Source organism: Oryzias latipes, chromosome 19 (assembly GCF_002234675.1).
Source record: "Oryzias latipes chromosome 19, ASM223467v1".
NCBI classification, from domain to species: Eukaryota; Metazoa; Chordata; class Actinopteri; order Beloniformes; family Adrianichthyidae; genus Oryzias; species Oryzias latipes.
Window position 1 is genome coordinate 12,809,077 of NC_019877.2, and position 20,346 is coordinate 12,829,422.

Consider the following 20,346-nt stretch of genomic DNA (forward strand, 5'->3'; position numbering starts at 1 on the left):
GAGGAATGGGCCAAAATACCAGCAACAGTGAAAACCTTGTGAAGACTTAGAGAAAACATTTGAGTGCTGTCATTGCCAACAAAGAGTATATAACAAAGTATTATATTGAACTTTTGTTATTGACCAAATACTTCTATTTCACCATAATTTGCAAACAAATTCCTTAAAAATTATATTTTTTTCTCATTTTGTCTCTCATACTGTAGTTGAGGTCTACCTCTATGATTAAAATTACATTTCATCTTTTTAAGTGGGAGAACTTGGAAAATTGGTGGCTGACTAAATACATTTTGTCCTCACTGCAACAAATGACAACGCAGACATGTGGGTGTAGCTACGCCCCCTGTGGGAGTGCATTGGTAATAACTTTATTGCAAAAATACAGGTTACCTCTTTCCCCGAGCAACACCACCCCGAAAACTGGCACACACTCAGTCGATGCACACCCACAACCCCCCTCCCCCACCTTTAGTTATGACCTCCAGCCTTTGACCATCTCGTCATTCACAAACACACAGTTTCATCCTTTGGTTTACATTCATTCGCTCTGCTTCTCCCTTTTGTCTCTTGTTCCTCCGGCCGCTCGCTGCGCTCCACCTGCGCGACAAGCGCAGCAGCGGACGCGGGCGGAGCAGCAAAGTTCCCCAGCAGCTTTAAAACGCGAGGCTTCCTCCTCGTCTCAGTGTCCCCCCCGGGTGTGTCTTCCACCAGACTGTCTCTGATGCAGGATTGTGAGGGAAGGTTGATTTGCATAGCGGACTCATGCGCTACAATTGGCTACATTCTCTCACATCCAAGACCCAAAAAACACAAAGAACACATCATGACCTCAGAATGAAAAAACAAAAACAGGCCAACCTTTGGTTTAGTTACAACAATCCATCAGTAAAGTCATGAAAAAACTTGACACTGAATCCGTTTTTACATGGGCTTTGTGAATCTATAAAGAACAATGCATCATTAGAAATGCACACGTCAGAATGCTACTCAGTACAGGTAAGAGAGCAGTTTTTCTTCACACCAATGAAAAATGGCTGACATCTCTGAAGTTAGGCTGAAAATATACCTCTAATACGCAATTAAAAAGCATATTTATATATCACTGTTTAGGGCTGGATATGAACATTTTGCTTTTTTTTCATAAACAATCTTTAAACCCATGTCATTTTAAGTTCACCTGAGGCCTTGGAGTAAAACAAAAGCCTCCACTCTGTCCCCCCGGAGAGTGTACTTCCGCCCATCCGCCCTGCAAAGTGCACTTAAGTCATCTGCTTCCCACAATAAAAAACCTAAGAGTTTCCCAACCAACGTCTTCCCATTCCATCGGAACTATGCCACCTTTTTTGGAACCAAGAGAGGAAGCGAGAACGAATCAAAGCAAGACAGGTGTATAGATAGAAAAGATAAGAAAATGTCAAATCAGGAACACGAGCACTTTTCTGTTTTAATCTCCCGGTAGAAATGGGAGAACTGTCATTAGGTTGGCAGACGGTTTGGGGACGGAAACTCCAGCTAGACACTTGTGAAGTGCACTCCACTCCTAGTTAAAATGCAGACACGAGGAAGTACCACTTTGAGTTTATCAATATTTGTTAATTATCAACATTCCATAAGGTCTTATTAATTAACATACAGGTTTTCATACATGGGCTTGTTTTTTTCTGTACATGACTTGTAGCTAAGAAGAGTTCAGTCTGGGTGGATTTACTGTGCGTACACACAAGAAAGAAACACAACCAAACCCCCAAAACGAAAAAGAGAAAAATATGGCTGTCGATCTGAAACAGACTCAGTTCAGCTACATGTGCGTCCAACATTAAATGCCCGTGAAGAAAGAGGAAGAGGCGTGGCTACTTGGTAGGAGTCTGCCCTGAGGTAGGGGTCTGTGAGGAGGGCAAAAGGTTCGCTTGGAGCGCCGGTCCCGGTCAGACCAGGCCCATCACACAGGGAAACCCTCAGGGAGACGAAAGACAGTACTAAAGAGGAGAAGGAGGAGCTTAGGTTTTGTCAGGGGGGGTCAGATTGACTGCATAGACAGAATAAGAGGTTAAGAAGGGGAGGAAGGCAAGAAGGGACTAAGCAGGGTGCTGCAGGCGCTGAGAGGGGTTCTACGTCAGTGCAGGTGTGTGTGTTTGTGTGTGTGTAATTGCATGTGGAGGGGTGGGACAGGCTTTGATTTATTTGATCCTACTTAGTATACTCCACATCCATAAGGGCTGGGATGTGGAGAACCAGGGAGCTGCTGTGCCGAAACGCGGTGAGACGTTAGTGGAGGAGAGCCGGATTCCGGTCAGAAGCCAGCTTGACTCCGGTCAGACAGAGCCAGAAACTCCCTGCGCCTTCTGGCAGCTCCTGGAGAGGAATAGAACACAACAGGTCCACATCAGGTCACATGACTGACAAACATGCTTCACCAACATACACAGGGGGGCTGCCACAGTCCCTGGGGCCTCGGGTAAAGCTTTACAGAGGGCCCCTGGCTATCATCCTCAGATGTTAGTTGATTTTCAGCCTGCTAACTGGGAAAATAACCCTTCAGTCCTCAAATGGGTCAAATCATGACCAGTCTGATGAGAACACAAGGGGTCCACTGACTAAATATGAGAATTTAACTGAGTGACCCCGCCCCCTTTGCGTTCTAAATAGGAAGTAACCCCTGGCTCCAAATAGAGCTCTTTAGAGAACTTAACAGCTATTACTCAGTCATTATAAATGTCAGAATAAGCATTCTTGCTCTGCTAGGGGTAGGGGTGTGGCCTTCCAACAAGCTCCCTCTTGATTGGCTAGAGTGGAAACGTTGACTCAGATCGACTCAGGCCTTCCGTTGGAGCCGGAAGTGAGGTATTGTTCTATGGGTGACGCCACACTCCCCCTGTCCTGTTTTCATATAGAGTCAAAGACGAGGCTCTACCTAGCAGCCCCTCCCCATTTGATCTCAGCATATGAGGCTGTAGTCGGCCAAAACAAAACGGACACGTCTAAGCATTTAAAATCCATTAAAGTTCACCAAATCTATAAAGAAAAAAACATACATACATGACACACGCAATGTTTTCCATTTTTTGTTTCATTGTTTCTTTCTGAAGCTCGTCTGCTGGACTTTAAATATGCAGTTGTAGAGTTAGATAAGTTAATTCTTCTCTAAGAGTTCTGGTAAATCGCCTGTCCGTCCTGGGGGAGGATCCCTCCTTCATGTGGGCACCCCTGAAGTTTCTTCGTTTTTTCCGGAATCCGTTTTTTTAGGAGTTTTTCCTTACCGCGAAGGGGGGTCTAAGGGCAGGGATGCCAGTATAGCTAAGTCAGTTTGTTAGTTCATTTTAGTATTTTCCTATTGAACTCTTTGTATTCACGATCCTTTTGAGTTCATGTTTTACTTCGAAGCCCATCGAGACGACTGTTGTTGTGATTTTGGGCTACACAAATAAAAATTGAATTGAATTTCTTTTTTTCCCAAAATTTGTTGGATATCTACAACATTCAAGTCAAACTTTTTACCAGGTCATTTTTTTAAGTTTGGTCTAAATATGAATCCTAACCGGTTTTCATCATAATCTACCACAAACAAGCGGGTCATCTATAATTGGCTCCGTTTATTAGTGTAAACCAGACGTCACTGCCTGAGTGTTGAATTTCACTGACGGTACCTTTCTTGGCACACAGCTCGAAATGAGAGTTCCCCTCTAATGAGGTCAGCCACTAAGATTATGTCTGCGGCTGTTAATGAGCAGAAACTTCTCCTCCCCCTTTGACTTTCTGACAATTCTGCTTTGTCCTTAAACGCCCCCACACTTCTGATGTTCAGACATCAATCTTTACACCACGAGAAGCCATAAACTCAAGCATCTTTCAAACACGATCAGCTGGATTTGAACACTATTCAGTAGGAAAAGACCTCAGTCATTGCAGAATGCATGTGAGAGGAAGGCACGCATGAAAGCCGCTGAAAGCTTAAGTAGCAGTAATGAGCAGGGTCACTGCTGCTGCTTGCTTTTAGGGACTTGGACGCTGTGAATAAGGTTTTATTTGCCTGGTAATTAAGTGCAAACACTTCAGGCGTTTTCTGCTTTAGAATGAAACTTTCAAACTTTTAAATAGACTGAAATGCAACAAAATAAAAGCGCAGCTAAATTTAACCAGAGTGAAATAAAGAAAAAAAGAATCCACTTTTTTAAAAGACATTTCTTGGACTCAAGGAAGCAGGACAAGAAATCAAGAGTTCTAGTGTTAAAGCTTCTACCCTTGCATTTCTGTCTGAGTCAAATAAAATCAACTGAAAATACTTAAGACTTGCTTCATTAGTTTAGTTGGTATAAAATAGAAAGAAAGAGATGCAGTAAAGCAAATCAAACACTCCCTTAATTAACGTGTGATGTTAGTATTACATGGTGAACTTTGATAAAGTCAACATTTAAGGGTTAAAATGTCCCAATCATAACTGCTTTATACCAGGATAAACCTGTTGACTCTTTCAAATAGGAATATTGCTAATATTTAGAGAGGGACCTGGCTGTAGACACGGTGGTAACTGACATCATCGACTGAAATTACACAACTTCAGGGGGAAGCAGAAGTTGCTGTTTTTTTTGGCTTAAAAACAGTCTTCCCTGGTCACAGCATTACCTAATTGTGATAAAAAACATAAAAATATATAAAAAAAAATTAAAAAAAAGATTTAAAAGAATGCTCAATCAATTATTAAAGATGGTTAAATGATTGATTTCTAATTACATTACTTCACTTGATCCAAAAATGGATTCATGATTTTTCCAAATGAAACATAATTTACTCATATTTTTAACTTTTGATACTTGATCAATTTTTGATATGAAGATTTTTGAAACAGTGTCTATTTTACTGATATAGTATTATATTTTAATCATATACATAATTTTTTATGTTTAATTTTCACAATAATTAAGTATTTCATCTTTGTCGTGTGCTTTATTGATACCTAAGGATTCCTCATTCTGTCTGATAAAGTTATGAACCGGATAATGATAATTAATGAAATGAAATGGTTACAGTTTAACGGGGTAGGATTATATACATTTGCTTCCTTCCAATCCCTTTCAAGCAATATTTAACTTTAAGTCTAATTATCTCGAATTGATACGTCCTTGTATGAATGTATAACTGATGATTGTAATGTTTTTTGTATATCATTCTTATTTGATTGCTTATATTAAACCATTTCAAATCAAATCAAATTGCGGTGCACCTTTCACAATCTTGCAGATTTTTGTCTGTGCCATTCACCATATTTGTTTTTCCTAGCACACTGTGTTCCGCACCCTGATTGGCTGTTGACCTGTCAATCAAACTCATACAGGGTGACTGCTGTAAAGACTGTGTGCAGCTTTCCACGTGATCTGATTTTTGTTTTCGTCCCAGTACTTGCCTTATTTCTTTCGAAGGTTTGAACTTTAAAAGTTTAAATAAGAGTAAAGTGGGCAAACGTTCATGTCTGTATGAGAAATGTGTGTAAAGTGTGTAGTGAGGGGGTTTCACAGCCTTAAAACATTCATAATACTACGTTGTGGATTTCACCTATCATGGATTATTTTTAGAACATTACACCAGTAATAAACGAGGGAACACTGTACATGCATCCATGCGGGATTTGTGTTTGTGCCAAACAAAACTTTGAAATGCCACAAGATTTTAGGAAATATTTAAAGACCCGCTGCAATGAAAATCGTGTTTTGGTGTTTTTAACATGTTTATGTGGCATTTTTCTGATGGAGGACATTTTTAAAACAATTTCAGAATAACACTGAATTTCTGAGTATTTCTGTATTCAAGTTGTATTGGATTAGCAGCAGATAAAATCCTGCAGCTTGTGTTGGCTCTACTAATGCTAATTGAGGCTTGTGATCTGCTACAGGCTTGCAGAAGAGTGTAAAGGGCTGATGGGAAATTAGCCAGAAGCTAACCTCCACGCCAACGGTCCCGCCTACAACTCAGAAACAAATTTCTAATGAACTACTGCAGAAATTCTGTCTTAAAAAACGACACATGCTTTTTGATTTGGGCTAAAAACTGCATAAATATAATCAAAAGCGCACTGGGAATAGAAAAAATAGTTGGAGGGGGACATAAAACCTAAAGTGGGTCACAGTGTCGCCTTTTTTAATTACTGTATTCTTGATTTTGAAGGTTTAAAATGGAAGTCGATGGTGTTTGTGCTTGTTTAAGATAGAACTGCTCTTTGCAGAGGAATGTTTTGGTTTATTTCATTAGTAAATTGATTTGCTTTTACTCTCTGATCCACATCGATTCTGGAGCATTCACACCAAAGTGAAGCATTTGAAATGGACCCACATTCTTAAGTGGACAAGAGTCCGGTTGAGCTTTCTGAGCAAACGGATGCTGGTCTGAACCAGACCAACTGGAAGTTGATTGTCCTTCTCTCCTTTTTAGGAAACATTGAATTGTTTCAGAAGAATCTGATGAATTTTTCCTGAAGTGGTCATAAAAACAAATCAACCTGTTTAAGTCGCTAAATAAAAGCACAAGGTGTCTTTCATATTATTTACTCTGGAGTTTTCATTATTATCTTTACTTTTAATATATCAGTTTTTGTTCATTTCCTTCTGATTCAGAAAACAAAATGTAAAACCGGTGTATGTGTGAAAGTTTTGCAGTGGCAAACAGATGTAAAACATTGTCATAAAGAGCTGCAGTTAGAGTTTTATTGATTGTTAAATAAGAAATGATTAAATAAATTGTGAAGGTCAAAGCGAAACTGGACCTTTGAATGGACTTGCTAAAAATACCAGATTTTATTTTTGGAATTTTACAGGATAATCCCCAGAAACGGCCAGGTCGGTACAACATGAAACAAACTAACAAGACAAGAGTCTTGCAGAAATCCCTCAGCAGAGTTCCACAGCTCTTTGAGAGCCAGGTGGGGGGGGGGGGGGGGGGGGATTGAGGTGTTCCAGCACAGCACAGAGAATCTCTGCCACCAGAACTGGGTCTGCCCCGAGGCCTCCTCCATTGTTTCTTCAGTTTTTTTTTCCATTTCGGGTTCATGTTCAGATCAGCTGCTCTGCACGCAGCACTTTCCTGTCAGTTTTATTTGTAGACCACTAGAAATAGTGGCAGAGATGAAATTGGATATTATTTGATAAATAATACAATGTTTATTATATAATATAATACAGATATATGAATAAATACTAAAAAATACCAAAAACTATTTTTATTTTGTAAAGTTTCAATGCTTTTATTTTAAAACAGGAGTTATAATCACCTTCAACCTCCTTTTAAAATAAGAGCGTTACAAAAACGACTCTTATTTCATGATTTTGACCGGATTTGTAAATCTCTCGAATGTGGAACAAAAATGAGCAGAGGCTGCAAACCAAAGACAAATAAAAGCTCAGCGCAGTGTTTACCTTGAAAGCAGTGAAGGGAAGTGATGATGAAGGTGTTGGTGATGAGGAGGATGGAGGAGATGATGAGTAGTGGAATAGCAACAGGGACTCAGAAGAGAGGAAGTAAGCAAGGAGAGGCACTGGCATCAGCCTGCTTCACCTTTGGGAGAAACAGAAGACAGGAGAGGAGGAGAGGCACAGACAGAGAGGAAGATTTGGAATTAGAAAAGCAAGACAAACGGAACGTGCGAGACGGACAGCAGGAGGAGAAGAGCACACATGGTGTACGATGTGATAACGGGACATCAGGCAGGTGTGATTTGACAGCATGACCACTAGGAGGCAGCAAGGTGCAGGGAGTCGAACTTACAAAACTGCGGGTTGCAGTCAAACGATTGTGGCGGGAGGTCACAACTGTCCCACTCAGGCTGCGTCCTATTTGCCTCTGGTTCTCCCCATCATCTGGCCCCACCCCAAAACGTGGATCCCATGATTTCATTGGCTGTGAAGAAACAAAATGCCTGTCAAATGCCAGTGAATGGTTGAAGAGTAAACGGTCAGAGGAATTATTTAGTTACCTTGTTGAGGTAGGCAGGGGGGCTGTCTTCCCCGTACACACTCCTCTCCATGTCTGCATTGGGGGTTTTAGAGCGAGCCTGCCCCCCCACTCTGAAAATGAGCCTCTCTGATGGGCTGCAGCCTAAAAATACACAGGAAGTCCAAATTGGAACAAAAAAAAGCCTGCTCAGCAAAACAGTTTCAAACCTGATGCTATGTACACACCGGCCATGTGATGCTCATTGAAGAATGTGCATTTAGCACCTGTTCACACTGGACTGTCGGTCCCTGACACTAGCACATGTACTCACAGTTGGTAGAGGCTTGGTACAAAATGTCAAAATGGTGGAAATCTGGTGAATCTTACTCCAGGCTTTTTCTTTCACAGCTCTATTCTGATAAATTAAAGATTCAAGGAAGGAAGGAATGGTCGCTTAAACGCGTTTCTGAGCCCGGCGTGAACGTAGCATGAGAAAGAGACTTCATTTATTCTGTTGGTGTGTGAGTATGTGTGCTTGTGTGTGTACCTGTCCTTCCAGCCTGCAGGCTGGCCTGGTAAAGGGAGTCGAGCTCAGACAGTTCAGCCTCATCACGTCCACAGCAGGGATCGGCCTGCTGTCCCTGGGCATGCTGGGAGTTGTGGTGCCCCGGACAAGACTGACAATTGCAGCTGTGGATCTGACTGTGCATCTGCGGCATGAAGGGAACACAGCGGTCTGGGGGAGTGTCGTATGGCGTTACCACGGCATCGGGCCGGTCTAGGCTCCAGGAAGACCAGTGACGCACGCCGCTATCTGCAGCAGTGGTGGCGTAGTGTTTCCTTTGGCAACCACTGACATCAGGGGACTGGGGCTGGGGAGGCTGCCACAGCGGAGTAAAAGGCTTCCTTTGCCCAGGGACTTGTGGTGGGGGGGACGAGGGAGGCGTTGAGGGCTGAGTTTGAGTGTGTGCAGGTTGTGGGGGGGGTGAGGTGTGTGTGCTGTCCCAGAGACGCAGAGGGAGAGAGGGGAGGGAGATGGCTAAGTGCTTCCCCAGGGGTCTCACGCTGACCCCCCCAGCCTGCAGCAACTCACACAACCTCACCCCAGTCCCCTCCCTTCCATTCCCCCCTTCCTCCCCTCTCCTCCTCATGCCCACCCCTTGCCCATTCTCATGGGTGGAAGGGCCACAAGGATGAGTGAGGTTGAGGGTGAGCGCAGATCGAGGGGAAGCAGGTCGATAGGGTGGAGGAGGGGGCAGGTCCTGGACCGGGGTGGCATGCGGGCCGGGCGTGGCCTGCTCCTCTTCCTCCTCCTGGCTGGATGTCAGCAGTACTTGGACTGAGTCAGGCTGTTCACTGGATGACATGAGAGAGAGAGGGTGAGGTTGAACCAGTAGCAGGAGGAACCGCACAGACACGAGCGGAGCTGCTTCAGACATCAGGTGAGGCGTTTGAGAGGGAAGCTCAAACACGCAGACACACACAACAGGTCCAGACACACACAACAGGTCCAGACACACACAACAGGTCCAGACACACACAACAGGTCCAGACACACACAACAGGTCCAGACACATAGAACAGGCCCAGACACATAGAACAGGCCCAGACACGCAGTGTGGCAGCCTCATGCAAGCACCGCTTTGTGGAGGGGGGCCATGCCGTTGATGGGTGAAGCTCAGCTGAATTAACAGATCAGGAGCTTATAGGGGCGTAACGATTGATCAACCAATCAGATCGATATGTCTGAGTCAAGTTGGTAATCAAATGGACCTATACTATTATAAAAATCCCTTTACAATGAATCGATTAAATAGAAATTGGAAAATACCATTAAGTTCATTTTACTGTAACTTAAAAGTGCCATCACAGCAGACAACACACACTAAATGATCAAACCATCATTCCAGTCCAATGTGTGGAAACACTTTGAATTTAGCAATGTCACGTGACCATTTAGTGTGGTAGAATGTTCTAAGAATGTTCACTTTGGATTATTTGGATGTGGAAAAACAACAGTGGGCTGAACTTTATGAAACTAAAATGTGAATGGATTTGCTTTTAATTTTGTTTACTTGTTACTTGTACACATATTTACACTTGACTATATTGCAAGAAATACAAGGAATCTGGAAAACGTCACCTGCGCTGTTCAGTGCCCGGGAATTTATCTCTGAGTCACACCGGTTGAAGGTTTGTCTAAAGGTGTCCAGGATAGATTTTAGGTCACTGAATCGGATCATTCAAAATGAACCACTATCGATTTAAATCGAACTGTCAACTATAAATTATGACATGAATCGAATTGTTAAAATGAATCGTTACACCCCTCGAAGTCTGACTGTTTGATCTCAACATTTCAAAGCAGAGATCTGCAATGGAGTATTGAAAAAAATGGCGGCTCTGACTCACTATATCGCTGACATGTGGAAAATTTGACACAAATCAAATACTAGAGGATTCAGTCTGCCATGACTTGTAGAATTGAGTGTTGGCATGTGCAAATAACAAGTCTATTTCTGTGCGGTGTCCATAGTCTGTGTGTCTACGCTAGTGCCAACCCCCCTCCCCCACATTAACTGTCCTGTCTCTTTTCAGTCCTAGTAATTACCCAGAAGGGCTTTGCAGCGGTGAGCTATAAATCAGGGGCTCATGTTGATCAATAAAGGAGAGGAGGAAAGTAATAAAAGGAGCTGAGTGCTGAGAGCTTTACTTCCACCTACACTTTTCATTAAGTTCCCCTTTAACAGATGGATTAACTTTTTTTAAAAGTTCTAGAACAGTTTAAATGGTGCCGCTAATAAAACTCAGACTAGAACCAAATGAGAGCTACTGATCATTCTCTTCCATCTTGTTAGCTGCAAAAAGGTTCAGTTGATTTAGGGTGCTGCTTTTAAAAGGAAGAGCCCAATATTGGTGTTCGTTTTCACTTTTTTGGCACTCCAGGGTTGCCATCCAGCTAGATTCTTTAGAATCCTTCCCCTAACCTTCTGCTGGTCACCTGGACATGGTGTGTTTTCCCGATTAGAAGCTACAATAGTGGTTTGTTAGAAAACGTATAAGTTATGGCCCTCGAAACATGGAAATTGGTTTAAATAAACCACAAATTTAAGTAAGAGGATTTTGGAATAGCAGGGAATGTGGCTATAAGGGATATTTAGTCTATGTGTGTTTTAACAGTTGGGATTTGGTAAACAGAAAGAAAATAATAATAATAATCAGTAAATAGGATCTTTTACATTTTTTTGATTTATGGTTGTCCTGGCCTGTCATTGGAAATAAATAAAAAGACAGACTTTTATTTTGTAAATGTATCGTTTCCCATTAAAAAAATAAAAATTGGCGGTAGTAGCGCTGTTCTTCGTTGGCTGTTTATATTATTATGTGTTTATGATTCATCAGTGATAGGGAACATTATAATAATAGCTATGTTTAAAAGAAACATTATTGCAGCCATGACAAAAGAAATTCAGATCATTTATTTTAGTATTAGTGACTAGAAGAGAACAGGTGGTTTTAATGAAAAAACAATTGTTTTTATTTGTGCTTCTGTAAAACATGCCAAACTAGAAGAAAGAAACTAATATTGGACTCATATTTACCTTTCAGAGTATTTATACTCTAACCAACTATCAGAGGCACAACTAATTGAAATATTTGAGCACCACTCTAAGACAAATGGTTCCCAAAAACCCATTTAAAACAGTCTGAGGTTCTACACAAATTGGAGTATATTTCAAAGACTGCAATATTTTCCTCCAACATTTCTGGATTTTTTTTTAGGGACATTTGACTCAACTAATTTGGCATTTATCACTCTACTAGACTGTTTTAGTAGATTACGTAGACATTTTAGTATTTACTGAGCAATCTTTAGTTTTTATGTCCATTCTTGGTCTCTCTTTAACTAACTTATAGTTCAGCATTTATCTTGCATTGTTTAAATTTAGCTTTCCTTGTAAGCATTAATAACCAATCACATTTCTTTTCCATTTACTTTGTAAAAATAAGCCTTTACAGTAACGTTCATTTTTGATGAGAAAAGTTGGCGAGACATCGGTATCTAAATGTGACAAAAAGGGGGGAAACACACAAACACATCACACAGGACAGAAGCACAGTGACGGACCGCAGCTTCACGGCGCACAGACGGAGAGATCAGCTGCACATTCGAAGCAGAGGCAACACACAGCTACAAAGAGATGCACAACAATGAGGGGAAGCACTGAGGCACACAAGCAGAGAGCAGCTCTGCTTTACTTTTTCTTCTCGATGCCAACGCAGCAAAGCAAAATTGTACTGCAATGCAACAAACACTCAGAGTACCTGTGTACAGTTAAAGGGAGTGTGTGCTTGAGAACTAACAAAAAAAAAAAGCACAAACAGGAGGAAGTGAGTGCAGTGCTGGGGTGTCACAGAAAACAGGGCTTGTGGGGTTTTTGGCCGGCCAGAGCTGAAGACACACATGTGATGGCATTTTTAGCCAGCAAGCCCCCTCAGGACTCACACAAAGTGGTCCTGAGGCGATTCTGAGAACAGCTGGAGCTGAGGACACACACCAAGTAAAAAAAACTGAAGGGTTGGGGAGGGGGACGGAGAACCTGAGGTGGTTTGAAAACAGGCACTGCTGCAGACACAGAAGGGGGAACAGAGGTGGTACCTGCATGGAACCTGTGGGCAGGCGCTTGCTGTCTCCCGTTCCGTTTCCTGTTCCTGCCTGCGTTTGATTGGGCCCCCAGTGCTCCTCATGCACGCAGCTACAGCCAATCCGCTATGAGCGTTAGCCTCATGCAGGGGTCTGAGCACAGCTGAGGATGTTAACAACAGAGCCAGAGATAAAAAAAAAAGAGAAGAGGCAGAAGAATATAACGACAGTGGCAGACAGGGGGAGAGTGAGGGACCAGAGAAGAAAGAAAACACGGAAAGAATGAGCGTTAGAGATTAGGACGAACACAAAACATGTGGATGAAAGAACAAGTGAGACAGAGAAGAAAAGTGGAGCAGAAGTAATGGTGATGGGGACGCCTGCATGCATTACGTTCCTCTACTGTCAGTCTGTGCACGAGTCTATTCTCCACAAATAGAGAGTTGCAAACTGGGACAGTTAAATATCTACACACACAACTCAAGAAATAAAATGCAGAAATGATCAAAACTAAATGTAGTTTGACAAGATTTTGCACAAAGTAACAAGAGAAACAAACAACTTTATTTACTAAAAGCATGAAGAAATCACACAACAACAGTACACAGATTTCTCACAGAGACTCACCAGAAGACCGGTTTCAGTTGTGATCAGTTCTCATTTGTGTGATTTTTGATTAAAGCTACAGTGAGGTGTTTCCATCCGGAGAGCAGGTCAGTGTCTTATTTCTTTATTAAGACTGTAACTATGTGAGAAAATGCCACTTTTTTCAGGCCTTAGTCACATGCACCCGTTAGGGAGTTGACCCGTATGAGTTTTGGGGTTGTCCCGGCCCGTGGAGGGTCGTAGACAGGAGCAAGATATCAATCATATCTTGAGGTGAGATCAGGTGAGTCTTGTATTTCCCATGAGGCTTGTGCAGCCATCTTTAGGGACTCACCGAAATGGAACGTACCATTTTCATGTGTGTGGGAAGTGTATTGATAATTATTTGTATGGATAATGTAAGTTACATGGACCTATGGCAGACGGGTGATGCTGTCGTACGGTGCCCATACGCCACACTTTAGTCATTGGTAAGTTTTGCATACTGGCTCCTTTCTGACCGCACATGGATGCTGCACATGCGTGATTAATGTTGTGGTTTGGGTTCTGTTGGTGCTATTCTGTCTTCCTGTCTTATTTTGAAGGTTTCTTCCTGCCGGTCTCAGGTTGAGTTTTACTTCCCTGGTCCCAATCTTCCCTGATGGATTTCTCCTTAGTCTCATCAGTCCTGTTTGTATATACGTCTTGTCTCTTGTTCTTGTCCATACTGTCTACTTCCCTGTCAGCCTGTTTACCCCGCCAGTTGCTTCTATGGTTTCCCTGCTTGGCATTGCTTTTTGTTATATTACAATCACTAGTTTTTTTAGAACACCCTGCCTCCAGTCTCTGCACTTGAATAGGACTAACGGACTACCTGCCCAGTGTCTAAGGTGGTTGAAAAATGAAAAGTCTATGCAACGCTTTTACCCTATACTTTTGCATGTTGCATAAGTGTTCACTACCTGTCAGCCGCGGCACACAGTAGAAAAAACTAAAAAATCACTCTACGGATTTGACCAAGTGCTCTACAATCTTGACATTTTGCGTGGGCCCTGCACAGATTTGCCCATATCCAGCCCTAGGAGCCGTTGTGACTAAGGCTTTAGACGTTTAAGCAGCCTGTCTTACAGAGTTGAAGGGTAAGACTCTTCTGTGTCTCTGTTGTGCGACTAACCGGAATTCAATCAACACAGATTTATATCCAAAAGGATCAATGTTTCTAATCATCTGGTATATGTGTCTCAAATATCTCACTCAGCAACAAATGTCTTCGTCAATAATACAAGTCATTAGTCCAACTGCATTCTGGGATATTAGAAAAAGACAAATCTTAAAATGGATTACAGCAAAATGCTAAGATATACAATGTTTTTTTTAATTCAATAGAAGAAAATAAGGACTTAATTCAGACAATGAATATGATCATCCCGCCACGGTAACAGGAAGTTTTCTGCTAAAAGGCAGCTCGGTTTTCAAAATAAAGCTCCATCTTGAATGAATGAATTCAGCAATGCTTCTGAAGCTGAGGGATATGAAGTTGAGCAAAAACACGCTTGTGTGTTTGAATCTAACAACTCCTTGTTGCAAAAAGTTTTGATGTCAGCAACAGATATTTCCCAAATGTCCACATTGGTGATGTTTTTTCTCCCCTTTCTCTGGGGAACGAAGTGTTAACCCTTAGAAATTATCTCAGCACTTTTGAACTCACGGGATGACATTCGATATATAATTATAAGCTAATATTAGGCATTACGATGCCAGTACTTTTCTGCATGCTTTGTAAAATCCAATCCCGAGGATAATATTGCATGCAAAATCCAACACATGGGGGTATTATACAAACACCTTCAGACTTTTTGGTCTCTTTCCCACTTTGCAACTCTGTAAAAGCATTGGTATATCCACTTTTCTTCTAGCTACGCAGTAATTTAAACCCAGCATTAAATAAGGTAGGAGCAATACTGAGACAATCAATATTCATGAGGCCACAAACACCAGACAGGAAAGAAAAAGTCTTTGAAACAAAGCTTTTTTTCTTTTTTCCCCCCGAGCTGTGAACTTACTTTAAAAAGTGTTAGCTGAGTATAAAAGATGCAGAGGAAGACATCAAAAGAGCAACTCTCATCCATCTTGGCTTGTGTTTGCACACTTTTGAATGATAGAGGCAGAATAGGGGGTAGCTGATGGCAGTTCTGCTCCTGAGCTGTAACATTCTCTAAAACTCTGAAGCAGATTGTTGGGGGGTCTGGCTGAATCCATCGATACGGATGTGGGAACTCAAACTCTGTTACGTAATTGCACTGATAATGATGCCATCTGTTCCTTCTCAAGTCCTTTCACTTCATCAAGGTTGGGTGTGTGTGTATATGTGTGTTGCTGGAATGAGTGTGCGTCCGATGCATGAGGGTAAAGACACTGAAGCGCACACAGCAGGACAGACAGGACGCGACACAGTCCCTGACACAGATTTGGATGGCCCTACTTCAGTAAACACCCACAGTTCCGCTAAAAGCCACTCCCAGAACATGTCATTTATGGGGACACAAACCAAATTTGCATAAAAAACAAACACATATCGAAAGCAATAATATTTTATAGACAAATAAAACCGCTGACTGTCCTGTGCGCGAGACTTAACAGGCTTCATAAATTCTATAAGCAGACGAGCATGGCTGTCATCTGAACCTGACGGCATGTAAATACCAAACTTGGGAATCACATGGGATTGTATGACTGAGTGCAACACAGAAAATAATGGGAATGATCACCGGGAGAGAAGCTATTCACTTGCGGGGAAAAAAAAGTGGAAAAAATCTCCCAGAATTCCTAGAGGAAACCATCAACTTTCTTCAGTCTGGGGCTATGTCCAAATACCCTCACTACTCCCCCCATCTCTATAGGATTACCATATTTTCTGCACTATAAGGTCTTAATTTTTTTTTAAATAAATGACAGTGCGCCATATAATCCAGAGTGTCTTTTAAATTGAATAATTCTGGCTGTGCTTACTGATATCGAAGTGGTTTGGAGAGGTTTACAGTGCTCTGTCAAAATGGTTGCTTGGGTGTTTTTGTAAAAACACTGACACGGATAACGTGTAGCGGCATTGGACAATCCTAATGGATTTTGAAATTGTAGATTTGGACACCCCTACAAAATTGAGACAGCCCTACATATTCATTAAGTACTGAATAGTGACGGAATTCAAACACAACCTGAAAAATCTAATTTTTCCACATTTATGCGTTTAGCTTAAACCTGTGAAACAGGAAAACATTTAACACACGAAAAGGACTTTGTCAATATTTTAAAACAGTTTAAAAAACACAATAGTTGTTGCTGATCATATTTTTAAGTTGTTCAGTTTGTTTAAATTATTTACCATGACAATGTGCCCACAAGTTATAGAGTCCCCCTCAACCCCTTGCTTGACTAAAGGAGCACTAATTGTGAGTGGAGGAGGCAGGAATTCAAATTTTGGTAGAATTTTTATGAACAAAAAAGCTTTATAATACTATTAAGAATAAATCATAAGGAGGGTTTAAATGTATGCAAATTTAATGGCATAAGACAAGTGACCACTAAATGTTTCTTACCCTAATTTCTAAATTATTATGGCATTTGTTAAATAAAAGAGAATAACAGACTATTGATAATCATCAGTAAACTGATTAAAGCCTGTTTCGATGCACTAAAACTATCCTTCCAACAATGAGAGTCTGTAATCATGGGCTTAAATGTAGTGGGGAGTAATTAGCTGAATTAGAAACAGCTGTGTTGATTGGTAGTCTGAACCTGGTGTGTTCAGCAAAAGGAGGTAAAACAATAGAAACAAAGAATAAATGCAACATCTAAAACTGATCAAATCAACTAAAGTATCACAACTAATGTACAACAATTTTGACAATTACACTCTTAAATATTAGCAAAAGCTCTAAAAATATTTTTGGCAGGTTTTTCTGTTTTTAGCCCTAATTAGATTAAATTACATTTCTCTTATTTTGTAGTGATGAGTGACCTTATAGTCTAATAAAGATTGTGTTTGATTGACTTTTGAAGAAATGTACAAATACAAACATGTTTTAATGTATGTTAACATATTTGGCTAGTGACATCAATTAGCGTTTTTGAACACTATAAGTATTTGATATTATATTTCTCTCCAAACACAAGTCAAACTCATTACTGTTTATTATCATGTTGATAATGTGTTTTCCTCACATCTCAATTCAGGATTGCAGTCCTGATGTCTCTGATGTTAGTCTCGTATTTAAAATAATGTAAAAAGTTTTAGGAAAAAAATCTGACTAGAAAAAAGAAACTGTGTTTCTGTCAATTTCGCTCAAAACTGAGATTCGTAATACAGAGAAAAGAACTAGAAGGCACAATATGAGGATGCATTTCAAACACAGCTATGCTTTTAGCTTAATGCTAAAACTAAATATTTTTTTCTTGCAGTCAATGAATAATGTTTGCCTTATTTCATTGAAGAGTATATGTTTTTATTTTCTAGATTAAAAAAAATTGCTGATGCTAATGTGCTGATGCCAATAGAATTGAAAAAAGGTTTGCTAGAACAAAAAGGCAGCGGAACATTAGAGCCAGTTGGATTCAATGTAAAAAATCACTGCTAAAAAATCTGCTTTAGTCCAAAAAAAATACAGCTAATGAAGAATTCAAGTTTTGTTCTGTGCTTAGAAGATAAAAACTTATTTTAGCATACTTAAATTTGACTTACATGGGAATATTTTATATAGACATTTTTAAACAAGTTTCACGTTTCACGCCTGAACTTCTGAAACACACTCCTACAAGCACAGGTGTTCTTCACACACATGTGCATGCATGATTCCCTTATCTTTATGTGTTTTCATATGCATGATTTTCTTTTAAACACAAACCTTTACTGAATGTGTTGGATGAAGAAAGAAAAAATGTACTTTTTAAATGTTCTCTAAGGTTAAATGTAAGTGTTTTAATAGTTAGTTTCTTCATCTGTACAGATTAAACTGGACCTGTCAATCATGTGAAGCAGACTAGTAGGTGTGAACTACGACAAATATGAGGTCAGACCAAGAAAAAAGGGTAGATAGACAAGTTACTGTGGCACCAGACAAGACCATAAACCTTTGATTTTAAACCTGAAAAAAACTGCTTCAAAGAAAATTCGTTTCTTTAAACAAAACTGGGACAATTTCTACTATAATTTGCATGTATTGTTGGTACCACACACCTACAAAAAAGGAATTATTAGCAATATGCTACATTTACACTGGCCTCAGAAACGTGCGTTCAAGTGACAACTTCCGATGAAAAATCTACAAAAACGTGCGAATGTGTCTTTTTGCTTTCCACGTTAGAACCTCTTAAGTTCATGCATCACTACACAAGTTTTTTAGTCAGTTTACAACTCTCATAGAACTGCAACTTCTCTGTCCTCCACTCGTTACCTGTTTTAATGGCACCTGTTTGAACTGGTTATCTATTTAAAAGACACCTGTCCACAACCAAAACAGTCACACTCCAAACTCCACTATGGACAAGACCAAAGAGCTGTCTAAGGACACCAGAAACTTTGGGAACAAATATTAGAAAATGGAAGACGTGCAAGACCACTGATCATCTCCCTCCATCTGAGGCTCTCTGCAAGATCTCACCCCGTGGGGTCAAAATGATCACAAGAACGGTGAGCAAAAATCCCAGAACAACAAGGGGGACCTAGTGAATGACCTGTAGAGAGCTGGATCCAAAGTAACAAAGACTACCATCAGTAACACACCAAGCCGCCAGGGACTCAAATCCTGCAGTGCCAGACGTGTCTCCCTGCTAAAGTCAGTACATGTGCAGACCCGTCAAAAGTTTGCTAGTATTTGGAGGATCCAGGAGAGGATTGAGAGAATATCCTATGGTCAGATGAAACCAAAATAGAACTTTTTGGTAAGAACTCTACTCGTCGTGTTTGGAGGAAAAAGAATGCTGAGTTCCATCCAAAGTACACCACATCTACTGTAAAGCATGGGGGTGGAAGCATCATTCTTTGGGGCTGTTTTTTAGCAAAAAGACCAGGACGACTGATCCGTGAAAAGGAAAGAATGAATGGGCCCATGTAATGTAAGATTTTGAGTGAAAACTTCCTTCCATCATCAAGGGCATTGAAGATGAAACAGGGCTGGGTCTTTCATCATGACAACAATCTCAAACACACCGCCCGGGTAATGAGGGAGTGGCTTCGCAAGAAACATTTCTAGGTCCTGGAGTGGCCTAGCCAGTCTCCAGATGTTAACCTCATAGAAAATCTCTGGAGGGAGTTAAAAGTCCATATTGCCCAGCGACAGCCCCAAAACATCACTGCTGTAGAGGAGATCTGCATGGAGGAATGGGCCAAAATACCAGCAACAGTTTGTGAAAACCTTGTAAAGACTTACAGAAAACATTTAACTGCTGTCATTGCCAACAAAAAGTATATAACAAAGTATTATATTGAACTTTTGTTATTGAGCAAATACTTAATTTTCACCATAATTTACAAATACATTCTTAAAAAATCAAACAATGTGATTTTCGGGATTTGTTTTTTCTCATTTTGTCTCTCATAGTTGAGGTATTCCTATGACGAAAAAACAGGCCTGTTTCATGTTTTTAAGGGGGAGAACTTGCACAATTGTTGGCGGACTATGATCATTTTAAGGTTTTTATAGTTACCATTAGTAGGACAGTTTGCTGACTTCCATTTAGTAAGGAGTAACTTTAACTTTAACCTAACCTACAACTTAGTCTGAAGCCTAAGTGTTAACTTTAACACTGCAGATGTCACCAGTGACACCTAAATAACATACGTTCTTTGACTTACTTTGACTCTTCTTCATCTATTTCCATGATCAATATGAATCAGCTGATTCGGATGTGCATATCGTGAACATTATGAACGTAGCGTAAAGCCACTTTTCCCACAGAAGAATGAGCTTATTTTCCATTTACATTGATTACGTAAGCGCAAAGCTGCTTTTCTCCACTTCAGAATCCACTGGAATTACGCTAATTGTGTAAATGGTTGAAGAGTTATGGTAGTCGAAAGAATGTCAAAATGGAAGCTAAAGTTCTGTTGTTAAAGAGTTAAAGGTTCCAACATGTCTGTCAGTCCTTTTTAGGTCAGTTGGAAAGCTATCGTTGGTCCAAATAAGGTAAAAAAATACATAAAC

At 40.6% G+C, this 20,346-nt stretch overlaps 1 protein-coding gene across 6 annotated transcripts in view; it reads right to left on the reverse strand.

The window, feature by feature from the left end:
* Nucleotides 1–323: 323 nt before the first annotated feature.
* Nucleotides 324–20,346, reverse strand: part of LOC105356575 (inactive ubiquitin carboxyl-terminal hydrolase 54) — a 74,300-nt gene continuing 54,277 nt past the window's right edge. For 4 of the 6 annotated variants that reach the window (XM_023949176.1, XM_023949178.1, XM_023949177.1 and 1 more), the window contains 5 exons: nt 12,578–12,725; nt 8,465–9,273; nt 7,958–8,079; nt 7,750–7,881; nt 324–2,352 (listed from right to left, as the gene is read on the reverse strand). In XM_023949176.1, the coding sequence (XP_023804944.1) occupies nt 2,266–2,352; nt 7,750–7,881; nt 7,958–8,079; nt 8,465–9,273; nt 12,578–12,725 (1,298 nt within the window). In that variant the 3' untranslated portion in view covers nt 324–2,265. Of the gene's footprint in view, nt 2,353–7,400; nt 7,540–7,749; nt 7,882–7,957; nt 8,080–8,464; nt 9,274–12,577; nt 12,726–20,346 lie in introns of those variants that run through there. The other 2 variants (XR_002872057.1, XM_023949180.1) reach the window with 2 other exon arrangements.